This window comes from Manacus vitellinus, unplaced genomic scaffold (assembly GCF_001715985.3).
Source record: "Manacus vitellinus isolate BGI_N305 unplaced genomic scaffold, ASM171598v3 scaffold_157_pilon, whole genome shotgun sequence".
NCBI classification, from domain to species: Eukaryota; Metazoa; Chordata; class Aves; order Passeriformes; family Pipridae; genus Manacus; species Manacus vitellinus.
In genome coordinates, this window is record NW_021939108.1 from 30,495 (window position 1) to 52,843 (window position 22,349).

Genomic DNA, 22,349 nt, shown 5'->3' on the forward strand with positions numbered 1-22,349 from the left:
TAACAAACATGGGTAGAGACCTTCCCAAATCTTCGTTCGCGAAGCCCAGCCACGATAAATAAGATTGAATTTTGGGATGAGGGGAGGAAATGAAACAAGAAAGATTCCTCTTGTAACTAAGTTTGAGATATCCAAAGATACAATAATCAGTGTATTTTAGCTAGTACCAAAAGAGGGACAGCAGTATCTGAGCAGGAATAAGATGGTTTTACATGTGAAGATGCTGTGAAAACAGGGGCTATCTGAGGGTGAAGACACCATTACATTTAACAACGGTGATACTAAGTTTGATTGCCACAAAGTTTTTGGCAAAAGGATTAGCACCTTCTTCAGGCAAACCAGGCATCTGTTGACCTTAAACGTTAAGGGAGATTAAAGCTATTTCACAAAAAATAAAGAGATTTCTAAAATATATGGCAGAACGGCATTCTCATACTCATGAGAAATAAGAGGAAATGGAAGTTTCTTCTGCAGTTACTACAAAAGGGAGAGTTCTTTAGTCCAATGTACACACAGACTATCACAAAAAAGAGAAAGATCTGTCCAATTAGCCACTGCAACTCTGTAGTTGCCAAAAACCGTAAGAATCTGACAGAGCTCACGACAAGCTCATCTCCAGACTGAGTTTTTTCCAGCAGCATCATTCTCATCTCTATCAATCACTAGTGCAGCTACTTTAATAATAGAATTGTTTCAATCCTTTTTGTGAAGTTACTTGCTCACCTTCCAGTGCACTGTCTTGTGATATCACTAACAGTGTCAACCAGTCAGCCACAGAAATAATTAATTACTTTAATTATGACAACAAACTCAAGAGTTTTACATAACATGCAGCATTTAAAGTATTATTAATACAAACGGCAATCACATACATTGTTCCTCCTAAACACATTTAGATCAAAATCAGAGGGATGAAGTCACTATGCAGTTTGCCTTTTTCTTTACACAGAAATACATCAAATTTTTAGCAAAGCAACTTTATGCAAGTCTAACAGAAACAAAGTATATTCCATGTTAAACTGGTACATGTCTAAAAGATAAATCTGACATTACTCATGAAACATTTTGTGTTCTCAGTTTTCAGATTCTGACTTCTAAACTAGTAAAAATTTGTGAACATGCTCACTTACCATGAAGGAACCCACTTTATATAATGAAATACATACCTATGCTCTGCCTCAAGTGAGCTTGAAAGAACATTTGCCTGAGGAAAAGTTGAAGACTGAATGATCTGTTGAGGTGTAATTGAAGCATTGCCATTCTCCTGTGGAATTTCATTTTCAAAGTTTCGGTTTATATCTCTCTCATGATGACTGTTGCTGTTACGCAAGTTAAAGGACTCATCATCCTGTTAAAAATTATACAACATTACAAAGTTTAAAAGCAAATTTCATCCACAAGTACATATCCAGAAGTGCTGCAATTCAGTGATTCCATTTAAATTAACGGAAGTTTAAACACAGAGACTCTAAACTACTTCAGGGGTAATTCTGTTCATACAGACCTAGAGTTTGCAATACCTGCATACTATGGAAATCTTACAGTATGCTACTGATCAAGTAATGTAGAAAACAACTTCCATGCTTTTTCTCAAACATCTTTCTGCAAAGTTTCAAATGTACCTTAGAAGTCAAACTTGCTTAAGCTGCCTTTCATACTTACAGAAATAACAGGCTCTTGTATGTTGAACTTACAAACAATGTTCCTAATTAAATACCAGAGCCATGTGTGTCAGGAAAAGTCTGAAAGCAAAAGAACTCTCAAGTTTACTTAGTGTAAGGGGCAGGTCACACCTGCAATATGGCACCAGGATTCTCTGCCATGATTTCAGAAAGACTGTATATTACTCTTCAAATTCAGACAACTTCCCCTACACACGTACACTCACCCTAGCTTCTCAGGCTGTTGTGAACAGCAAATGTAAATTACTAGCCATGAAACAGGAGTTAAAGAAAATTTATTTAGAAAGCAGACTGTTCAGGTTCAGTCAAGGATTAAAAAGTCTTCAACCTATAAACCAGAAATGTCTCTTTTTTCCTCTACTCATTCAGCAACACATAACTTTTATTTATTAATGAGCCAAATAGCCTCAGAAGTCTTACCAACTGTAAAAGCAAAGAGTATGATCATTATTTAGTAACACTCTTTCAACAACAAAATCCCCAAACGGGGCATAAAACAGCATTATCCACAGCAGGACACAATCATGCAATTCAGTGAATTCTGCATTTGTAAGAAACCATACTTCAGAGTCCAGAATCAAGACCGTCATCATTTCCTTCCCACTCACAGTGTTGTCTGCTTTCAGAAATTTTAGAATGCTCAGCAAGAAATTGCTAAGAACACATATCCTAGTAAACACACATTCAGCTGTTACATCATATGCCTGAAGAATGCATCTCATACTATCAAGAAAAATACATAAAAATATTAAATTTTTATAAATAAAAATTTTAATATATAGGGGATAATAGTTTCTTCTAAGCATGATTCAGCAGCTGAGTATGATTTGCCACATTATTTTAAAATTCTGAATCTCAGGACGGTATTTCCCAGTATCTTTTTAATCTTAAATCAAAATATTTGTCTATTTCTTGAACACATGAACAACACTACCCCCATTACCCATCTCAGGGTGCTCAGCCCCCAAATGCATAATGAAAAGATGCAGACCTATCTTAACTCACACATATAGCTAAGTTGTACAGTCCCATTACAATAAATTTTATTTTGCCTGAAATAGGATCAGGGTCAGACAAGTCAATCTTACTTTTATGAAATGTGCACTGGCACTGTTTCTTTTTTTCATATCTTGGAATCCTATTGAACATTCCTCAAAACCACTCATTTATCTGGCTGATTTGTATTTTATGATTTGGGTTTTTTTTAATAAAAGATTTTCAACACTCATTTACAGCAAACATGCTTATAATCACCTCTGTCATGCTTTGAGAGTCTCAAAATCCAATTCTTGTGTCCAAGCCCCCCTCCCACATCTCAGCCCAGTGTGAGATGGGTTTTCCAGACAACGTACGAGACTCAAAATGGGGGGAAGGCATTATATTACAATGACTTTTCACATAAATATTACAATACATTACATACACAATCTCAACTATCTCTACCATGATAAAGCAGTATTTACAATGGATCACATCTCTCCTCTCTCCAAATAAAAGTCCAGGAGGGAAGAAGAAGAGATCCTTTCCACTCTCAGAGCAGCAGTGCCTCTAGGGCATCAGTCTCTCTCTCTCTCTCTCTCTCTCTTCTATGCAGCAGCTGTAGCTGGATCACGTTTTCCAAATACACACGAGGGGGATCTCCAAGCCCCTCTTGGCCCTTCGACTCCAAGAGAGGGTCTTTTTCTTCCGTGGGCTGCGTTTACCAGGACAAAGGTCGCTTCACCATGTCATATCAACGAAGTGCAGAAGCCTTCGTGACGGTCCTTATCTTCAAGGGATTCAAATGCCCTTACAGAGATCCTGTGCTCTGATTTTCAGAGCAGCAGGGGGGCAAAGCCCTCCTCTGCATTCCTTTGGCCTTCCCGGTCCAGCTCCAGGAAGCCTGAGCTTCTCAGCTCCTCTCTGCAGTGCTGGAGCACTCCAAGACTCTTCTCAAGTAAGAGTCCATCATCCTCCTCCTCTCTAGGAGGTCTCAGAGGGGTTTGAGGAGTTTGTTTCAGTTCTTACCCAAACTCTCTCTCTCTTCAGACAACTCTGTGTCTTTCTGACTAGCTGCATGCTTGGTTTGCTGCTTCTTCAGTTCTTATCTCTTTCTGGCTCTCTGCCCCCGTTTCTCCGTACACTGCTCCTGCTGCTGCTCATAGTGGAGAAGAAAAACTCCTAGCTTCTCAGCTACAGATATTTAGTCCAGTCTAACACTGTTCCAAGTCCCTCTAGCCCGCCCAGCTGGGGGCTGGGGGGGGCCAGAGCCCCCATCAGGCTCCTGCCCCTTCTTTTTGTGGCTCTACAACATGGCTACTCTCCAACAACAACTACAACCACAACTCTTCTTTTCCTGTCTGGGTGATATGTTTATATTTTGCAGAAGCGCTCATTGGTTCAACCCCACGGGAAACCACCCCCTGGGGATTTATCATTTTATAACTTCAGGGGGAAAACTTTTCCCCCCACCACAACCTCATTCTGAATAAAATATTTATCTTCACTTGGACTAATGATAACTTGTTGGTGGCTAGTAACATTGACACAAATATTCTCTGGTGTCAGTCAAGCACTGCATCAATCAATTCAGATTGAAAGAAGCCTGATGAATATTATATGCAGAGATTACAGGCCTCCTTCCCACTTAGGAAGTAAAAACTGGTGCTTTATTTATGCATATATTGGGCTATTGCTCCTATGATGAGGAGCAAGAATAGAGAACTTCTGGCTCTCTAAACACTAATTAGAAAGGAAATGGTTTGAGAAGCACAACCAAGTTTTTTCTGTTTTGCAGGGTAACTAACATCCAAGGTATGAAACACTGTCCTCCACAAGTCTATGGGGCCAGATGGGATCCACACAAGAGTACTGAGGTAGCTGGCAGAAGTGCTCACTGAGCTACTTTCACTTATCACCAGTCCCAGATAACCAGAGAGGTGCCAGCTGACTGGAGGCTGGAAAACATGACACCTATCTGCAAGAAGGGTTTGGAAGGAGATTCTGGGGAACCATGGGCCTGTCACTCTGACCTTGGTACCAGGGAAGGCCATGGAGCAGATCAGTGTGAGTGTTGTCATGTGGCACACACAGGACAACCAGAGGACAAAGCCCAGTCAGCGTTGTCCTACTTGACCAACCTGATACTCTCCTATGACCAGGTGTCTTGCTTAGTGGATGAAGAAGAGACTGTGGATGTTGTCTGCTTGGATTTTAATAAAGCTTTTGACATGGTTTCCCACAGCATTTTCCTAGAGAAGCTGGCAGTCCACAGCTTGGGAGAGGTGCACTCTTGTCTTGGTGGCCAGGCCCAGAGAGTGGAGGTGCAAAGAGTTAAACCCAGCCAGCAGCCAGTCACCAGTGGGCTTCTCCAGCGCTCAGTCTTGGGGCCAGTCCTGTTTAAAGTCTTTAGTAAGGATCTGGACAAAGGAACTGAGTGCACTGTCAGTTTGCAGATGACATCAAGTTGGGTGGGAGTATCAATCTGCTGAAGGGTAGGAAGGTTCTGCAGAGGGATCTGAACAGGCTGAGTTGATGGGCCAAGGCCAATGGTAGAAGGTTCAACAAGGCCAAGTGTCAAGTCCAGACCATGGGTCACAACAACCTCAGGCAGTGGGGAAGAATGGCTGGAAAACTACCCAGTGAAAAAGGACCTGGGGGTGCTGGTCAACAGTGGCTGAACATGATCCAGCAGCGTTACCAGGTGGCCAAGAAGGCCAACAACATCCTGGCTTGGATCAGCAATAGTGTGGCCAGCAGGATCAGGGCAGTGATTGTCCCCCTGACTTGCCACTGGTGAGGCCACACCTCGAGTCCTGTATCCAGTTCTGGGGCCCTCACTATAAGAAAGACATTGAGGTGCTGGAGCAAGTCTAGAGAAGGGAAGCAGAGCTGGGGAAGGGCCAGAGCACAAGTCTTATAAGGAGTGGTTGAGGGAGCTGGAGTTGTTTATCCTGGAGAAAAGAAGGTTCAGAGGTGACCTTATCACTCTACAACTACCTGAAGGGAGATTGTGGCAAGGCCAAAGTCAGCCTCTTTTTCCAAGTAATGCACAATAGGACAAGAGGAAATGGCCTGAAGTTGTGTGGCTTCTGTGTCAACAGAGGTTCAGGTTGGGCATGAGGAAGAATTTTTTTCACAGGAAGGGTTGTCAAACATTGGAACTGGCTGCCCAGGGAAGTGGATGAGTCACCATCCCTGGACGTATTTAAAAGACATATAAATGTGGCACTTGGGGACATGGTGTACTGGTGGACTTGGCAGAGCTGGGTTAATGGTTGGACTCAATGATCTTAAAAGTCTTTTTCAACATAAATGAATCTATGATTAGGTTAGTTTGCTAAGCTTAATTTATTCTTTTTATTGTTGCTAAAGACACACACGAAGACACACACGAAGACACACACAAGTACGTAAGTCATTAACATGCATTAACAGTTACTGCAGAAAGATAAAATGAAACTACTAAGTGGCACTGGAGGAAGATTAAATCCATCAAAATATAACTCCCTTCCCTCATTTACAGATCCAAGACCACAACTCAGGAGCTGCTTACAACAAAATAAAAAGTAGTTGACGGTTCATCTGAAAACTACTATGGCTGGATCTACAATAGGCCTAACAAAACTACCTTCTGCACATCATGATTCTCATCTTCACGTTCCTCTTTCATTCTATCTCGTTTCAATGCCTTCAGAAATTCACTCTTCTTATCACTTCGCATTCTTGTCAATTTTGTTAAACGAGGCTGACCAGATTTGTCAATAGGGGATGAAGAATTTGACCGATTACACTAATGTAGGAAGTCAGAAAAAGAAAGAATGTTAGAATTTATTCATTTAGAAAACTTTTAGAACGAAAAACAAAGGCACCTGCAGTTTCAGGTTTCACATATATTCACAGTCAAAAGCAGAAGGGAGATTTGTATTTTGGTATACATAGTTTGTACATGTAAACCTCGAGATGCAAGTTTATGAAGCACTGCTAATGAATAGTGGACCTTCTGACCATGTAATATCATGCAGTTTTGAAATTTAAACCTAGCAGGTTATACTTCCTATTTATTCCAAATTAAAGGGGGGGGTTATTCCAAATTAAAACCACAAAGGAAACTGTGCAGTACTTAAAGGCCAGTGATGTGTCTTCCATCTTTCTCACACATTAACTTTCAAAAAACCATATTTAATATAATTCTGCATAAAACTTACTGACCACCCTAATATAGCCAAATTAAATGTTTTATAGATTTGAGGAGAACTACAGATATTGCTTTACCTCTTTCACTGAATTTTGTGTTACAGCAAATGCCTTGAGAGTTGATTTGAAAGGACTGAAATTGCCAACACCATATGCAGATTCGGGAGGAAACGCATTCCCAAGTTTATTTTCTTTTGCTTGGCTTTTCCACTGTGTGGGCTAAACAGAAATATAAACAGAAATTTAAAGAGTCATTCACCACAAAAGAATTCTTTTCAGGAATCTTCAGAAAAATGATTAAGCACAAATCATAACTACAACCTAAATGTAGTGCAAACGTCTGTTTTCTTCTGCAAAAGAGGGTTTTATGAGCAACTCATCTGCTCACAAATACTGTTTACATAAAGACTAAAATTTCAAAACAATTAAGATCTTCATATTTGAGGTATTAAAAATGAAAATATAAGTCTTCAACAGCTGAAAGTATTCCTTTTAAATCCAGAATGTTAGATATAAGAACTAGTCCATCATATGCTCTTAAGAGCACAGAAAAATTCCTGAAACAAAAAATTATAGATGAACATGGAAATTTGCAATTGAAAAGAGACCAGAATGACACTGATAGGTTACCACATCATCTCTGCCTTAACTGAGATAAATTCTGAAGGTATTACTATGCTGACTATACCTCTCCACTAGGTATCTCTTTTTTTTTCTGTTACAATCATATATACAAAAGGCAGTGTTATTCTGTTAGTTAAAAACATCATTTTAACTCTCACTTGTACAGCTCCTGCACTTCTCAAAAAGGGTGAGAAAAAAAAGAGGGATCCAATTACAGTATAGTTTAAAAAGGAGAAAAAGTTGTTTCTATTCACTTTCAGAGTGTGCTGCACTTAGCAAGAATTGACAGCATGATAATCTAGGAACAGAGAGGAAGTAAGCATATTCAGACTTACAGCATGATTTTTCTCAGCATGTTTTTAATGCCACCAGTATCCAATACTCACCTTTGCAGGTGGAATGACAGGCTTGGGGACTAATCCTTTATAAATACTTGTGCCACTTCCATTCCTCACTAGCTGTGAATGAAGATTTCCCACTGCTGGGAATCCAGATATACGCAGTTCTTTCGTATTACCCTTTTTAATGACCAGCATTCTCTGAGACCTAGATTTAGGATTCAAAGGATACTCTGGAAAAAAGGAAAAAAGACGTGTGTGTGTGTGTGTATGCGCATGTGTATACAGTCTTTCTAGTTTCTAGTTCATAAGGTACTGGACAGCCCTATGGTTCAGAGCAAACAGGCATAAATTAGAAACTTAATTCAGTATTAGTTCCAAAAAGAATACATTGTACAAACCTGGACAAACACAGGTTCTGTTCCATTTTCTACAACCATTATTTGTAAAATATTACATTTGGCAATGCAGGAACTGTACTTTTTGAAAGTCAAGATATTCTTCAAAGAAGCCATATACACAGTTCTACAGAATCCTACACAGCAATTCTAAAATCAAGTTGTTGATACTTATCCAAACTTCAAAAGAGATTCTGGCTTTCGTATTCCCCCTAAGGTTTCTAAAAGAATAACTACTTATATATTTATTAACAGGTCAGTTTAGAGCCAAATGCTCCACATGGAGGCTCTCTAAAACATGAGACAAGATGGGCACTACTCCAGACCATGTCAATGACTAGTTTCTCTAGCTTCATGCCTTAGATGGCTATAACAGCACATCTGAAGGTTACAACATTTCCATGTTCAATGGAGCACTAATTAAGGGACATACAGACAACTGTCATACTAGAGAAACTGACATTTAGCATTTTTCAGGAACACCCATTAAAAACAGTTCTAAAGTTTTCAAAAAGTGAAAAAAAATACATGCATTCCAGTGCTTTGTTAAGAGCCTTTTCCAAGATTATCACCTCTCCCTGCAAGCAACTCTATCTCACAGGCAGGGTCACTATATCCCTCATTTAAAAAACAACCCCTTATCTTAAAAGTGCATGTGACTTCAGCTTTGTTTAGCAGGTAGATGTTACAGAACACTTGTCATAAGTGTTCGCTTCACTCTCATTAAACTTCATGACAAGACTTTTCACAGTACTTGCATGCTGCCATCACATACACAAATGGTAAAATGGAATCTAATAGAACCATAGATTTTTAGCAGGTATTAGAAGGGATTGTAACATTCCTCTGTCCCGAATATTGTTTCCTTTAAAAAGGAATAACAGCAGACTTAATTCCAGTTTTTCAGTTACAAAACAAGGTTTTCAATAGCAGAGCTGAAAAGCTGTAACAAGCCACTGCATACTAGTAGCTTGCAAGTTGGACTAGACGAGCCTTGAAGGTCCCTTCCAAACCAAACCATTCAATGATTCTTTGTGGCTAACAGAACTCTTCTTTCCTTTGCTTGTGAAGAGCGATGTCCAAAAAGCCTGGAAAGCTTGCCTCCTCTCAAGTTTCTACATATTTTTTCCCAACTTGGTTAGGAAAGAATTTAGTTATCATTGGTCTTTCATTGAAAGATATTGATTTTCACATGAAAGCTGCTAAACACACAAATCCAGAAAGCTGTTCAATTGTTTAGGATCCTGCAAAGGTACATAGCAATTAGGTATTTATATTGAGGGGTTGGTCTACATCTAATGTTACTTAACAGTGCAAAACATACTGGGAAAGTATGATAACAAGAATCAGCAAGTTAAAATACCACTTAAAATCTCAGTATTAGTTTAAGGAATAGCCTTTATGTTTAATTAAAAGTATTTTTTTAAATAAAGAGAAGTGTTTTTACTTTAAGTACATTTATTATTTTAAAACCCCCGCAATCTAAACACCTTCTTACGGGTAAACAACTGACTACACAGAGCCCACAGAACTGTAAAGTGATAGACAAATGTGCTCAAATAGAGATGAGAAAACAATTCTAGACTACAGTTCTGTCCAGTGCCTATCCTCAGGACTGGATTTGTTACAAATAATTCATAAACACAACCAACAACATTTGCTTCCAGAAAGAGACCTTAAATCTCAGTAAGCTAATCTACCCTTCAAGCCTTCCCAGGTTTCTCTCCAAACTCTTCCAACACGTCTAATCATGCAGAAGCATTCTTTTACAAAGCCTTCAACTAACAATCACATCACTAGTTTAGGTGACCCACCTTCACTGCATTTCTTCTTGAAAATAAAGATAAATGTCCCTATGAATTCTTAACATCTTTACAAAAAGATGTATATTTGTTCTAGGAAAGAATCCTAGTTGTGGCTGCCTCTACAGACCAACTGACTGATACTCAACTAGAAGTGTTACCTCTCTCACAAAAAGATACCTACATTGTAAAAATATTAGTTTTCTCAATTTCAAACACTACCTCTATAATTCTAAAAAAGGCCTGTGTTTCAAATAAAACTGCTCCAGATCTCCACTACCTTTTTGCACTTAAAAACATCAAAAATACTCACCCCACACACCTGCAGCTAAAGATTTAATCTGGTTTGGTTCCTTCTCATATTCAGGGTTTAAAGATGGCTGAAAGAAAGTTTTATCATTGTTAAAAAAATAAGTCTTGAATTCTGGGATGAATGAAATACAGAATCAGGGTAACACCGGCAGTATGACCTCTGCTGACAAAGATGTTTAAATGGAGACAGACTAGACACATCATTCTGTGATCCAAACAGGTCAGTGCTCGCTCATTTCTCTTCTCCAACCAAACACCTCAAGCAGCAGCCAATATCATTACATGAACTGCCCAGAGAAAGCAAAAACCAATGTATGTTTCTTCAAAGAGAAAGAGCACCCTCTCCCTTACATCCTACATTCTAGGCTGAAGCATGGGATCCCAAAAGGCCATTGGCATAAAGATCACTGTTACTACTTCAGATTTCCAGTAAGGTAACTGTGTAGGATTTAATACATACACATACCACAGTAAACTGGAATTCAACTGTAGTTTCACCTAAATACACAAGTAATAATAATGATAAAAACTGGATACAAAATGAGAAACATGTTAGTGGAAAAATGACTAACACCCTCTTACCAGAGAAAGGGTGATCCTTTATATGATGATCTGAAATAAGTTATATCTCATGACGTAGATTGTAATGGGCAAAATGGTAATTGCAGAGAAAATGTAACCTTGTTTATCATAATTACAATTAACTTACAAAATCCTCAGCCTCAAACTGGTTGGGTACTTCTTTGTCTTCCTTTTTGCGGGTTTCATTATCAGGTACACTGATATGGTCATGCAGTCCTTGCCCTTTTCCACAATGGAAAGCGCTGGTACGAGTACAGGAACTTCCGCCATGGTATCCCCCACGATGGTTTATATTTTCTGGACCATTTCTGACTTGGGAACGCCAATCACTCCTCTCTTTTCTCCCAAAATGCCCTTAGATATTTAAATTTTAAAGACATGTAATTACAAACAATTTTATAAGAACTTTCTACTTTTGCATAATTGTTAAAGAAGCTAAGTCAGCAGCTCTATATTCTGGGATATGATAGCATAATAAACAAGTTATCATTGACACAAACAGCAGGGAAGAATTTACAAAACAGTACCAGAGAAAGAGGATAGTCAGCCAACATTAAGACAAGTCAACCTCCTTTTTTGGCTGCTCATTTAAATGCTGTTGGCTAGTGTACTAACTCAAAAGTTCTTACTCTTCTCAAGAGCGAGATACACCTGGAGTCACATTACTTTAACCAACCCTTAGTGCTCACATCCTCTCCCAGAAGCTATTTTAGCGCAGAAAAAGAATTTAGCATAGATGAGCTATCATTATCAGACTTCTTTTCTAACTAGAGTGCTACAAAGCAGTGACAAACGTATTCACAACATTCCACAAATTATACCTCCATTAGGCTGCCCAATGTTAGGATCAAACCCCTCCGAAGAGTTGTGTCTTCTGCGATTTGCCTCATAACGATTCTCTGTCCACGAAAAATTTTCAGAATGTTTCTCAAAATTCAGCGATGACTGTAAAGGAGCACAAGCGGCAGACTTGAGATCTGCTTAATAACTGAATCATCAGAGCTGGAACATGCACATTGTTCACAGTATACACAATCAATTTTTTGAGGAACTTTGAATGACAAACAATGCAGCAGTCTTTGAGTATGCAGATGTTCAGAGCTATGTTACCATCTCTCATGCTGGCAAAGTGGAAGCTCTATCTTCTGCTCCAGGACACTGAAACAGCACTGAGGACTACGCTTGTGACAGAAGGTAAAACCCCTAAGTCTCTATTTTGTTTTGGCAGCAGAACAAAGCACAAATGACGTGTGTTGTAGCAGAGGAAAAAAATAAGAGAAAAGGTAAAAAATGACAGAGGATCACAGTTTGAAAGGCATGAAAAGTCTGGCATCTCAATTTGGATTTTCAGAGACCACACATGTGCATTCCATAGAAAGCAAGGCGTCACTTCCACCAGAAGCAGCTGTATCCAAAAGAAGCCAAATTAATTAGTCTTGTCATTATAACTTAATATGGCAAATACAGACAGTTATGAAGTACAAATAAAACCTAGAGGGAAAGGTGTACAAATTCACAAATACACTTAAAATTTTCAGCTTATAAATAGGCATATAAGAAATTTTTTAAAAATTAATCTTTAATGTATCAGTAGGAAGACTTTATAAACTAAAACCTTATTTTGATGAATGGCACTCAGAAATCAAACCACATCCAAACTAGAATTCATAACTAAAGAGATTAAACAAAAAAACGTCTTACACAACCCATTTTCCTTATAACTTCTGTCTGGCTGTACCTTTTTAACACTCCACCATTTCTTTTGCTGCTACATGTTGAAAATTCAAAACTAACTTCATTCTGCAGAAGTAATGCCCTACTGCTTTCCACAGATATTCACCAGTGACAGACAGCAGAGGGTTGTGCTACACAGCACCTCCCTCACGCATAGTCATCTTTGATGCAGAGGAACTAAAGCCCCCTTCCCTCCCAGTAGACTTACTGTGCTGCACACATACAAGAGATCCAGCACCTCCCAGGCCCACAAGAGGTACAAATACATAAAAGCACTGCTGGGTGGAAATATGCTTATTGACAAAAAACTCAACAAGAGTTGGCAGTGTGCACTCACAGCCCAGAAAACCAATGAAATCCTGGGCTGCATCAAAAGCAGCATGGCCAGCATGTCAAGGGAGGTGATTCAACCCCTCTGCTCTCATGAGGCCCCACCCTGGAGTACTACATCCAGCTCTGGGGTCCCCAGCATGCTAAGGACATGGAACTGTTGGAGCGAGTCCAGAGGAGGTCCACAAAGTTGATAAGGGGACTGGAGCACCTCCCTTATGAAGACAGGCTGAGAAGTTGGCGCTGTTCAGCCTGGAGAAGAGAAGGTTGTGTGAAGACCTCATTGCACCTTCCAGTATCTGAAGAGGGCCTACAGGGAAGCTGGAGAGGGACTCTTCGACAGGAACTGTAGTGATAGGACAAGGGAGAATGGCTTCAAACTGAAAAAGAGTAGGTTTAGATTAAGTATTAGGAAGAAATTCTTTGCTATGAGGATAGTGAGGGACTGAACAAGGTTGTCCAGAGAAGCTGTGGACGGCCCACCCCTGACAGCGTTCAAGGTCAGGTTGGATGGGGCTTTGAGCAACCTGGTCTAGTGGAAGGTGTCCCTGTCCCTGGCAGAGGGCTTGAACGAGATGATCTTTAAGGTCCCTTCCAACCCAAATCACTCTATGATTCCAGGGAGTATCGACTTTGCCGCACCCAAAGTACCAACTCCGCTGCCTGAAGCTCACTCCCTCTCCTCAGCAACATTCAGGAGAAAAGGTACAACAGTAATGGTTAAAATGAAAGCTCCAAGTTTATTTCAACAGTTACTACCCAGTAACATCTAATCAAGCTATATTAGTATTAAAAGTACTCCACTGATCAAAGTGAGCAGGAAAAAAAACACACAAAAAAGGAAATCACAGTAATAGGCTTCACCACTTTGGAAAACATTGAAGAAAATTATTTCCTTCTTCCCATCTCTCCCACAGAGACAATCACACACAAAAAAAAGCATATCCATATTCTACTGACAATGCCCCTGCAGAGCTCAAGGTGTTGTTCAAAATTCGCTTCTTAAAATTTAAACTCAAATAAGCAGATATGTTGAAAACTCAAAGCATGTATTTCCAAATGGAACAGAATTCAAATGTAAAGGGACTGCCCGCTCAATTTGAGACCTGAGAAGTGAATTACTTGACAAACTTGGAGAGAGAAAGAACAGAAAACTGCAAAAAACTATCAAAATATTTAAGTACTTCAAAAATTATCTAATTAATCTAAATCTTTAAGTAAAAAATAAACAGATTTTGAATAAGTTGCCAAAAATTTCAGAAAGTTCCAGATCTGCCAATCATAGGTGAAATTTTAGAAGATAGCTTCATGTGTACATTTACATAAAACAACAATCTAATATTGCCTTTGGAGTTTAATTTTCGTTTTTTCATAGTACCTTCAAGGAACAATCAACATTCTCACAAAGTATAACTGACAGCATTTTATATGCAGTGTTCAAGTTGTATATGATACAATAAATCTGAAGCCTCTAAAATGTGTGCAAAGATCATGCAGTTTGCGTTTTCCCCACACGATGGAGGTACCAGGCTAGGAAGCCTCTTGTGGCAGAGATAACAGTAAGCTTTGTAATCAAAAGAAATCTGATGGTAATTTCTGGAAGTTGAGAAAACTGTCTGACTTGGTTCAGCCAGACAAGAAAAAGGAAAAGAAGGAGCACAGATTTTTAGAAGCATAAAAACTCTTACTGCTTAACAAGAAGTAAAAGTGAACTTGCAAAAATGGAGTTTATTTGTCTGCAATCTCCTCATACACTCTTTAGAGCAATACTTTCTTCAAAGTTTTGTCCATATCCCAAAATGGCTTCACTCTTCACAACACCTTCCAATTTTCACCTGCCCATCTGCAATAGTGCACCGACACAAATACAGTAGTTCCACACCCAAACAAAACCTGCTGAGTGATGGGCACCCACCTATCTAGGTGGATTTTGCTCTGTCAGCAAAGAGATGACAGAAAAGCTTGCTGTTAAGAGGCAATCAGCAGCAATACATAGGATGGATTTCAGTCAAGCTGTAATCTGTATTGTCACATTAGAAAGCTCCTTCACAATCACAGCTTCCTGGCACTGGGTTTTTATAAACCAGCCTTAAGCTATGTAAGGAAAAAAGTCTCAGGTACCAAGGACTGAGGAGGGAAACCAAGCTTCTGTAGGTGCAATTCCTGAAAGTGCTTCTTCAGGAAAATAAAAATTGATTGAGAAGAGTTCACTTTCTCCTTCTCAAGTTTAAATGTTGTTGATATCATAGGCTTGCCCCAGCTCTATTCTGCATGCAATATGAGACACCTTGCCTTCCTCAACCCATCCTTCCTCTTCATCTCCATTCTTCTTATCTGCTCTTCTCTTCTGCTTTGTTGACATAGAAAATAAATCTATTTTAGGAAATGGAGCAGACAGGGGGCCACAACATTTGAGACCTGTCTTGTAGAGAGCAATGACAAGACAAGTCTTATTCTGTAAACTAAGAACTACTACATATAAGAACAAACTTAACTGTCAAGTGCTTATTATCCAAATGTGCTGTATATCACAGAATGTTGATCACTGAGGAGGGAGTTAATGCAGGGAAATAAGGTGCATTCCCAACAATGACACACAAATACTACAACTGAGTAAGCATACAGTATGGAGTTTTTGGAAGAGAAGGAAGTTCAACTAAACTCCTTTAGGCAAAGAATCACGAAAGAGAACAGGATCCACAACATATACTTGTAATGTAATTTCACACAATTCAGGAATGAGGTGACAAATACAACCAATAACTCAGATATATGTTAGTGGTACTGGAGTAGTTCTGAACGTTACTTTTATCCTGCGATATTGACACATATCAACATTTACAACACATTAAATTGAAAAAATCAGATCAAAAGAGTTGAAAGCATCAGAAATTATGTAGAATGAAAACAGACTCCATGAACCACCATGGAAGAGATATGCCTGATGTTCCCAGAAAAGCAACTGAGTTGCTAATAGATTATCCTAAACTAAGCATCTAGCCAGGTCAGAGTAGAAGCGCATAAAGAGAGCAAAAGAAATAAGGACATTAAACAACTTGATTAAAAAAAATGCACGGGTGTTAAGTGTGTGTAGACATACATAAGCAAAGCATTAGGAACACAGCTGCCAGCTATCTATGAATTTAACAACACCATAAGCCTATTGCCATAAATTTTTCAAGCCTAAGCACTTTTCATGGACATGAAAGACTGCATGAAACTTCATATAAATACACTAAAGAAAGGCAAACCCATTCTCATAGCTGAAGATATAGATATTGCATTCAAGAGATTATAATGAAGACAGGTCTACAACCAGGGAAACAGATGACAAGAGTTTTAATACCCAGTGCTGACTCTGCTTCTGCATTTGCACGAATTAAAAAAGAGTAGAAAGACAGGTCAGGAAAAAAGAAACATTCCCAGGACAGACATACTCAAGATTTCCTAGAATATATACAAATCCTAGCAATTTGGAGGTTGTTATTTCCTGTTTCCAAATTAACTGTCCCATTATATAAAGTAATAGTAGTTCAGATGAAACAACCAGAGTGAAGATGCACAACAGTTTGAAAGGGCCACACTCCATCAGTAGCAACAAGCATCCCACCATGCAGAGCCACTTCAGATAATATAAAAAAACATTTTTTTTTAATCACTTAGATGACAGAATAACAGTTCTGCAAAATTTATAGAACACACAGAAAAGTCAGAAGCAAGAATATCAAGTACATGCCTCTGCCTTGGTACTTTTAGCAAAGAATACAGTAATTCACCTTAAACTCCTGATGAAGGCAATCTTAAGCCAACCACAGCTCTGACAAGGCCAGGCACGTGCTTCTATCCACAAACTCAGCTGCTCAAGCAAAGAACTCTATGATACAACTACTTAAATCACGACAACAAAACTTGCCAGATATCATCTATCACCACCCTTTTCATGAAGAGGTTTTTACTGTGAATGAGGTTATGACATTAACTTCCCAAATAATGGGAATGCCTGTTCAAAAGAAACATACCTTTGTTGATGATGGTGGAGTAGGAAAATTAAGCCAGGCTGGAGCAAAGTCATGCTGCGCCATTTAGGTCCAGTCTCATTGAATCAATGGAAAAAGGCTTAGCACCTCATGGCAAGTCCCTGCAAACAGAAGAACAAGAAATGGAGTACTTCCAGATGTTACAAGAGGAGTAAACTTCTTGTGCTTTGTTTTCCAGAATTATTTTCTCACACAGATATGGTTTAGAATCTAACTACCCTCGTCTCGTTTACAGTATCACATTTGTGCTTTTATTACTAAAGTGTCACACAAATCAAATATATTGCAGGAATCAGGAAAATACAAATGTAACATTCCTTTCTTTATTTCCTCTTATAAATTGGATGAAGTTTCTTGTGTAAGGTCTGACCCAGAACGCTATGGCAAAATTAGCTTGTTACAATACTTCCTGGTAATATCTAGAATGGCTTTCAGGAGCTATTTCTTCAGCTTCCTAGAAGCTGATTTTTTAATTAGTCCCTAAAAGTTAGTTTCAGAGGCCATATTAAAGTTCCTTATGAAAAAACTAGATGCTTGGGACAACCACAAACCCCTCATTGTCTCTAGATTCAATGGAAACAGAGTCTACATATGCAAAGTGTCAAAATCCAGTAAAATTTTCCAGTTTGAAAATGGGCAAGAGAAAGTAATGGCTTAAGATTAAAACTCAAGAATACTTTTTCTACCCTACACTCTTCCCACAGATAAGAAAACATTTCTTAATAAGCAAGAGAATGTAAGGTAATATGAACTCAAAGCTGAATGATAGCACAGACAGGAAAGAAGTGGATGAAACACTGCCTGAATTATGTGAGGGTAACTGAATCATACTCTGCAGCTAGTCATTGCAAAATGATCAATGATTCAAAAATACTTTAAGTATGATACACACTATTAGAACTTCATATGAATTTGTGAAAACATAGTAAGTACCCACACACATTTCACATGAAGATCCAAATAAATGTGAGTGCAAATCTATTAGTCAGAAAGCACAGATGTAGTTCACTTTAATCTACGGCTGCTGTAATGTGAGTAAGAGCTGTGGAATCTGGTATACAGTAACCCATAATTATTGTTGTGATTATGGCCTGAACCAGGCTATTGCAGATTTCCAGTGACAGACAAGAATGTTCCAGCTTCTAACAGATTTGTTAGACTTTACTTAGTGTTAAACTGCACTTAGTTGAGCATCTTTTTGATGACACGAGCTCATATTTAGGTTTTTAGGTATCTCCAATACCAGAGTTAAACTTTGAGGTAAGATAGACCATTACTGTCATTAAATACAGAAGACAAGGTTATAAAGGTATGTCTCATCCAAATAACTCACTATAAATTACTCTGCTGAAGTCATCTAACTCACTTCAAAATTTATCTCACCAAAAAATCCAGAGAAATTTTCTAAATATTCCAGTTACGTCGAACTAGTGAAAAACAAATGAAGAAAGTTCTGGAGTCAATGAACCATCACAGAAGTGGCTCCTCTTTCTCACAGGAATCACGTTCACTTTTACTGATATATCCTACTCAGCAATAGTACAGAAAACAGATGAAGCAATGAACAAATCTGAGCAAATGCCAGGAGGAAAAAATTTTCTTCTCCTTCCCTCAGATACAGTTCTTATCCTCCAAGTACAAGAATCAGGAAATCTTTAGAGAGGATCAAGACAGGCATCAATACTGAAAGATCAGCACAAAAACAACGAAATCTTCAGACCAAGGCACTTACAGTCCAAAAAGCAATGAGTAAGATTAGATTTAGACCAAGTAAAAATATAACAAAGATTCCACAAAGTACTACCAAGTTACTGGTGCCTCAGCTACAAGGTATGGGACAACAAATGCCCTAACAATCTGATTTCTTAACAGACTGATCTTACTCTTTTTAGAAAACTAGTCAAGCTTCCTAACACTATTTATGCAACTGTCATGAGAAACATTCGTTATTAACTCACTAACATCCCTACCTTTTACCCTTTGCACAAAAAAACAAGGATTCAGGAAAGATTTGGTGATCACCAAGCATCCAAGGACTGGAAAGGTGTTTTTAGACAAGCTTTTCCCACAGCTCACTGACACTGGGTGTCTATGTCTTCATGCAACAATTATTCTAGAAGCAGATCGAAAAAGCTCTAGAAAAGTTTTTGATAGTCCTGCTCTGTCAGAGAAGTCAATCCTTTTCCTAAAAAGCGGTATAATGAAATGGTAAGGACAGAGGCCTGGGCCAAAACTCACACTCAGAGCACAAAGTCAGCAGCAGAATATCTGTAAATTTCAATAAGCCCATAGAAGAAAAACTCTCCTAGAACTAATTCTTCCACATAGTTTTAATAAAAGAACCTCAAGAACAAAAGCACAAATGTTTTTCTAGAACATTACCTGACCAAATTCACAGATTTACAGTTAAAGACTAACAAGAAAAACAACTCCTGTGAATACTAACCTCGACACCAAAGTCAAGAAAACACTTTCTTTCATCTAATTGTACCAGTGATTGGTCGGCAATTAGACATGGGAACACAGAGTACTTTCATTATTAAATCTTCCTAACTCTAAAAAGGCACAAACACCCCAGGTGTAATTAAATAACAAACAGCAAGTCAGGAATAGTTATTTTCTTACAATGTACTTCTCTAGAGTATGCAGCCTACACAGCTTAAAGTTGACAGTTCCATGTTTTACCAGCTTCATTAACAACTCTTACAGATGTTTTCTGATGTTGTTAACAAGTTCATCCTAGAATGTCTTTCAATAAAAAACAGTTTCATTACAGGCATAATCTCTGTTTAGATGACCAGACATCTCTGATAGCTCTTGGATACTCTTCCTTCTAAGGAAGGAATTTTTGATAAATGGTAAACAGATCACCAACTGTAAGAATTGGAAGTCAGTAAGGTAGCTCTGCTCCCACATAAAGGATTTACTATGCTTAAACCCCTCATGATCAGCTTTAGTTGCCCACACTAGTGTGTTCCTTGATTGCTTTCCAACTTAAGTTGGACCAACAACTGAGTCTAGCAAATTATCCTGCAACACATTTGAACATTGCAGAAGCTCCTTCTACCAATTCTGAGCCAGGGGTTTTTTTCCTGTTATTCAGGTCGTTACTTCAGCTACCCCAAGAAATCAGAGACATATCTGCATTTTGTGTCCTCCAAAGCACTTGCAACCTTTATTAAGATTCATATTATCAACAAATTTAATAAATGTACACTTTATTTCATGACTGAAGTTATTAATAAAAATACTGAAGGGATTTCTTAAGCAATTTGCTTGATAACATATTTCCAGCTAGACATCAAACAACAGCTCCCTTTACAAAGACTGAGGAGACACTAAGGCACATGGTTAACACTGATCAGCAGATTACTTCCAAAGAACACCCCTGCCTTGAAGAAACATAGAATCAACCGTGTTGGAAAAAATCTCGGAGATCATCAAGTCCAACCTTGATCCAACACCACTGTGGTTACTAGACCGTGGCACTAAGTACCACATCCAGTCTCATCTTAAAAACCTCCAAGGACAGTGAATCCACCACCTCCCTAGGCAGCCCATTCCAATGCCTGATTACTCTCTCCATAAAAAACTTCTTCCTAATATCAACCCAAACCTCCCCTGGCACAGCTTAAGATCGTGCCCTGTTGTTCTACTGCTGGTTGACTGGGAGAAGAGACCAACCCCCACCCAGCTACAACCTCCTTTCAGGGAGTTGTAGAGAGTGATGAGGTCTCCCCTGAGCCTCCTCTTCTCCAAGCTGAACAACCCCAGCTCCCTCAGCCTCTCCTCATAGGACTTGTGTTCCAGTCCCTTCACCAGCCTTGTTGCTCTTCTCAGGACCTGCTCCAGCACCTCAATATCCTTCCTGAACTGAGGGGCCCAGAACTGGACACAGTACTCAAGGTGTGGTCTCACCAGCACTGAGCACAGGGCTTTTTCCCCTAATTTCATTCAAAGTCTCCCTGTTCAGCCAGGCTGGACATCTTCCCCGCCAGCTCGCCTTTTGGCACACTGGGACAGCCTGCTCCTGTGTGTTCAAGACTTGCTTCTTGAAGCATGTCCATCCCTCCTGGACCCCTTTGTTTTCAAGGGCTGTTTCCCAAAGTACCCTCTGAACCAGTCTTCTGAGTAGGCCAAAATCTGCCCTGAAGAAGTCCAAGGCTACTTTTAAATTAAATGAAAACAACAATATTTAAAGTATGTGAACAGAATGAAACTTAGCAGAGTATGACACTGCTTTAATTATACTGACATGAAGAACCAATATGTCTGCTAGAAAGTTTTTTTACATGCACACCACACAATATACAATTCCTGTTCAGTAACACAAAGCAGCTGATGTAGTCCCAGCATTAATAGAGCTATCAGAAGTAAACTGAGACATACACCACAGACTTGAACACAATTCCAGTGCTTTCAGAAACTCTCTCAGTAACAGAAGAGTAGGCCCAAAATTTATTACAGAATGTTTCAGCCACCAATCCCTATGAGCACAAATCTGCCATTCTTTAACCAAACTGGGCTCAGCTTGTGTGCTACTGCAACAGAGCTGCACAGTTCTAGCAAGGTAAGAAAAAGATACTGAAATACTGCTACCCTCATACTATTAACACTCAAATGTCTTTAATCAGGCTGATCAAAGTACTGTCTCATCTCAGCAACACCATCAGCAATACCCAATTCAAGTACTGTGTACTGACTTCAGTAAAAAAAGTCTTCATAGCCCATAAAGTTTGGTAACATTCATGTGTTCCTTTGTTATGGATAATAAAATAGTTTAAAGCAAAGGAAAAAATCTTGTTCTTAAGTTTTACATTGTGCTGGTTTAAAGGTAAACCAACAGGGGAAATGAACTCAACTCAAAGAAGAGATTATAAGTCAGAATAACAATTTAATAAAATAATACAATAAATACGATTATACAGACAAACAATTGGTTTTAACCCATAAAACCCAAATGTATAACCCAGCACCCTGGAGCATGAACAGAGTGGTGTTCTTTGGGCCCCCTGAGTCCAAAGGAAAAGGAGAGGGAAAAAACCTGTTGGTGAGAGTGCTGTTGCAGTCCGGTCAAGAGTAGTGGTTGCAGTCTGGTCGAGGGTGGTGGTTGCAGTCTGGTTGAAAAGTGGTGGTTGCAGTCTGGTTGAGAGTGGTGATCTGCAGTCTTCCTCTGGATCCCATGAGTGGTTAAAAAAAGCCCAAAACTCCAAGATTACATATCCTCCAGTTCAGGCAGGAATGCCCAGTACTTCCCTCAGGGCGGGGAGTTCCACAATGAGTATGAGGACAAGAGCACCCTCCTATCTCACAGGCCTCTTAACACCCAGTTAAT

The 22,349-nt window shown here is 39.1% G+C and overlaps 1 protein-coding gene across 6 annotated transcripts in view; it reads right to left on the reverse strand.

Annotated features, from left to right (window-relative positions):
• The window catches only part of GPBP1 (GC-rich promoter binding protein 1), a 44,755-nt gene that overhangs the window by 4,253 nt on the left and 18,153 nt on the right, over window positions 1–22,349 (reverse strand). For 4 of the 6 annotated variants that reach the window (XM_018069419.2, XM_018069418.2, XM_018069416.2 and 1 more), the window contains 8 exons: window positions 16,997–17,115; window positions 11,735–11,858; window positions 11,041–11,267; window positions 10,333–10,399; window positions 7,868–8,052; window positions 6,936–7,076; window positions 6,292–6,453; window positions 1,167–1,348 (listed from right to left, as the gene is read on the reverse strand). In XM_018069419.2, coding sequence (XP_017924908.1) covers window positions 1,167–1,348; window positions 6,292–6,453; window positions 6,936–7,076; window positions 7,868–8,052; window positions 10,333–10,399; window positions 11,041–11,267; window positions 11,735–11,858; window positions 16,997–17,059 — 1,151 coding nt within the window. In that variant the 5' untranslated portion in view covers window positions 17,060–17,115. Of the gene's footprint in view, window positions 1–1,166; window positions 1,349–6,291; window positions 6,454–6,935; window positions 7,077–7,867; window positions 8,053–10,332; window positions 10,400–11,040; window positions 11,268–11,734; window positions 11,883–16,992; window positions 17,116–22,349 lie in introns of those variants that run through there. The other 2 variants (XM_018069422.2, XM_029958445.1) reach the window with 2 other exon arrangements.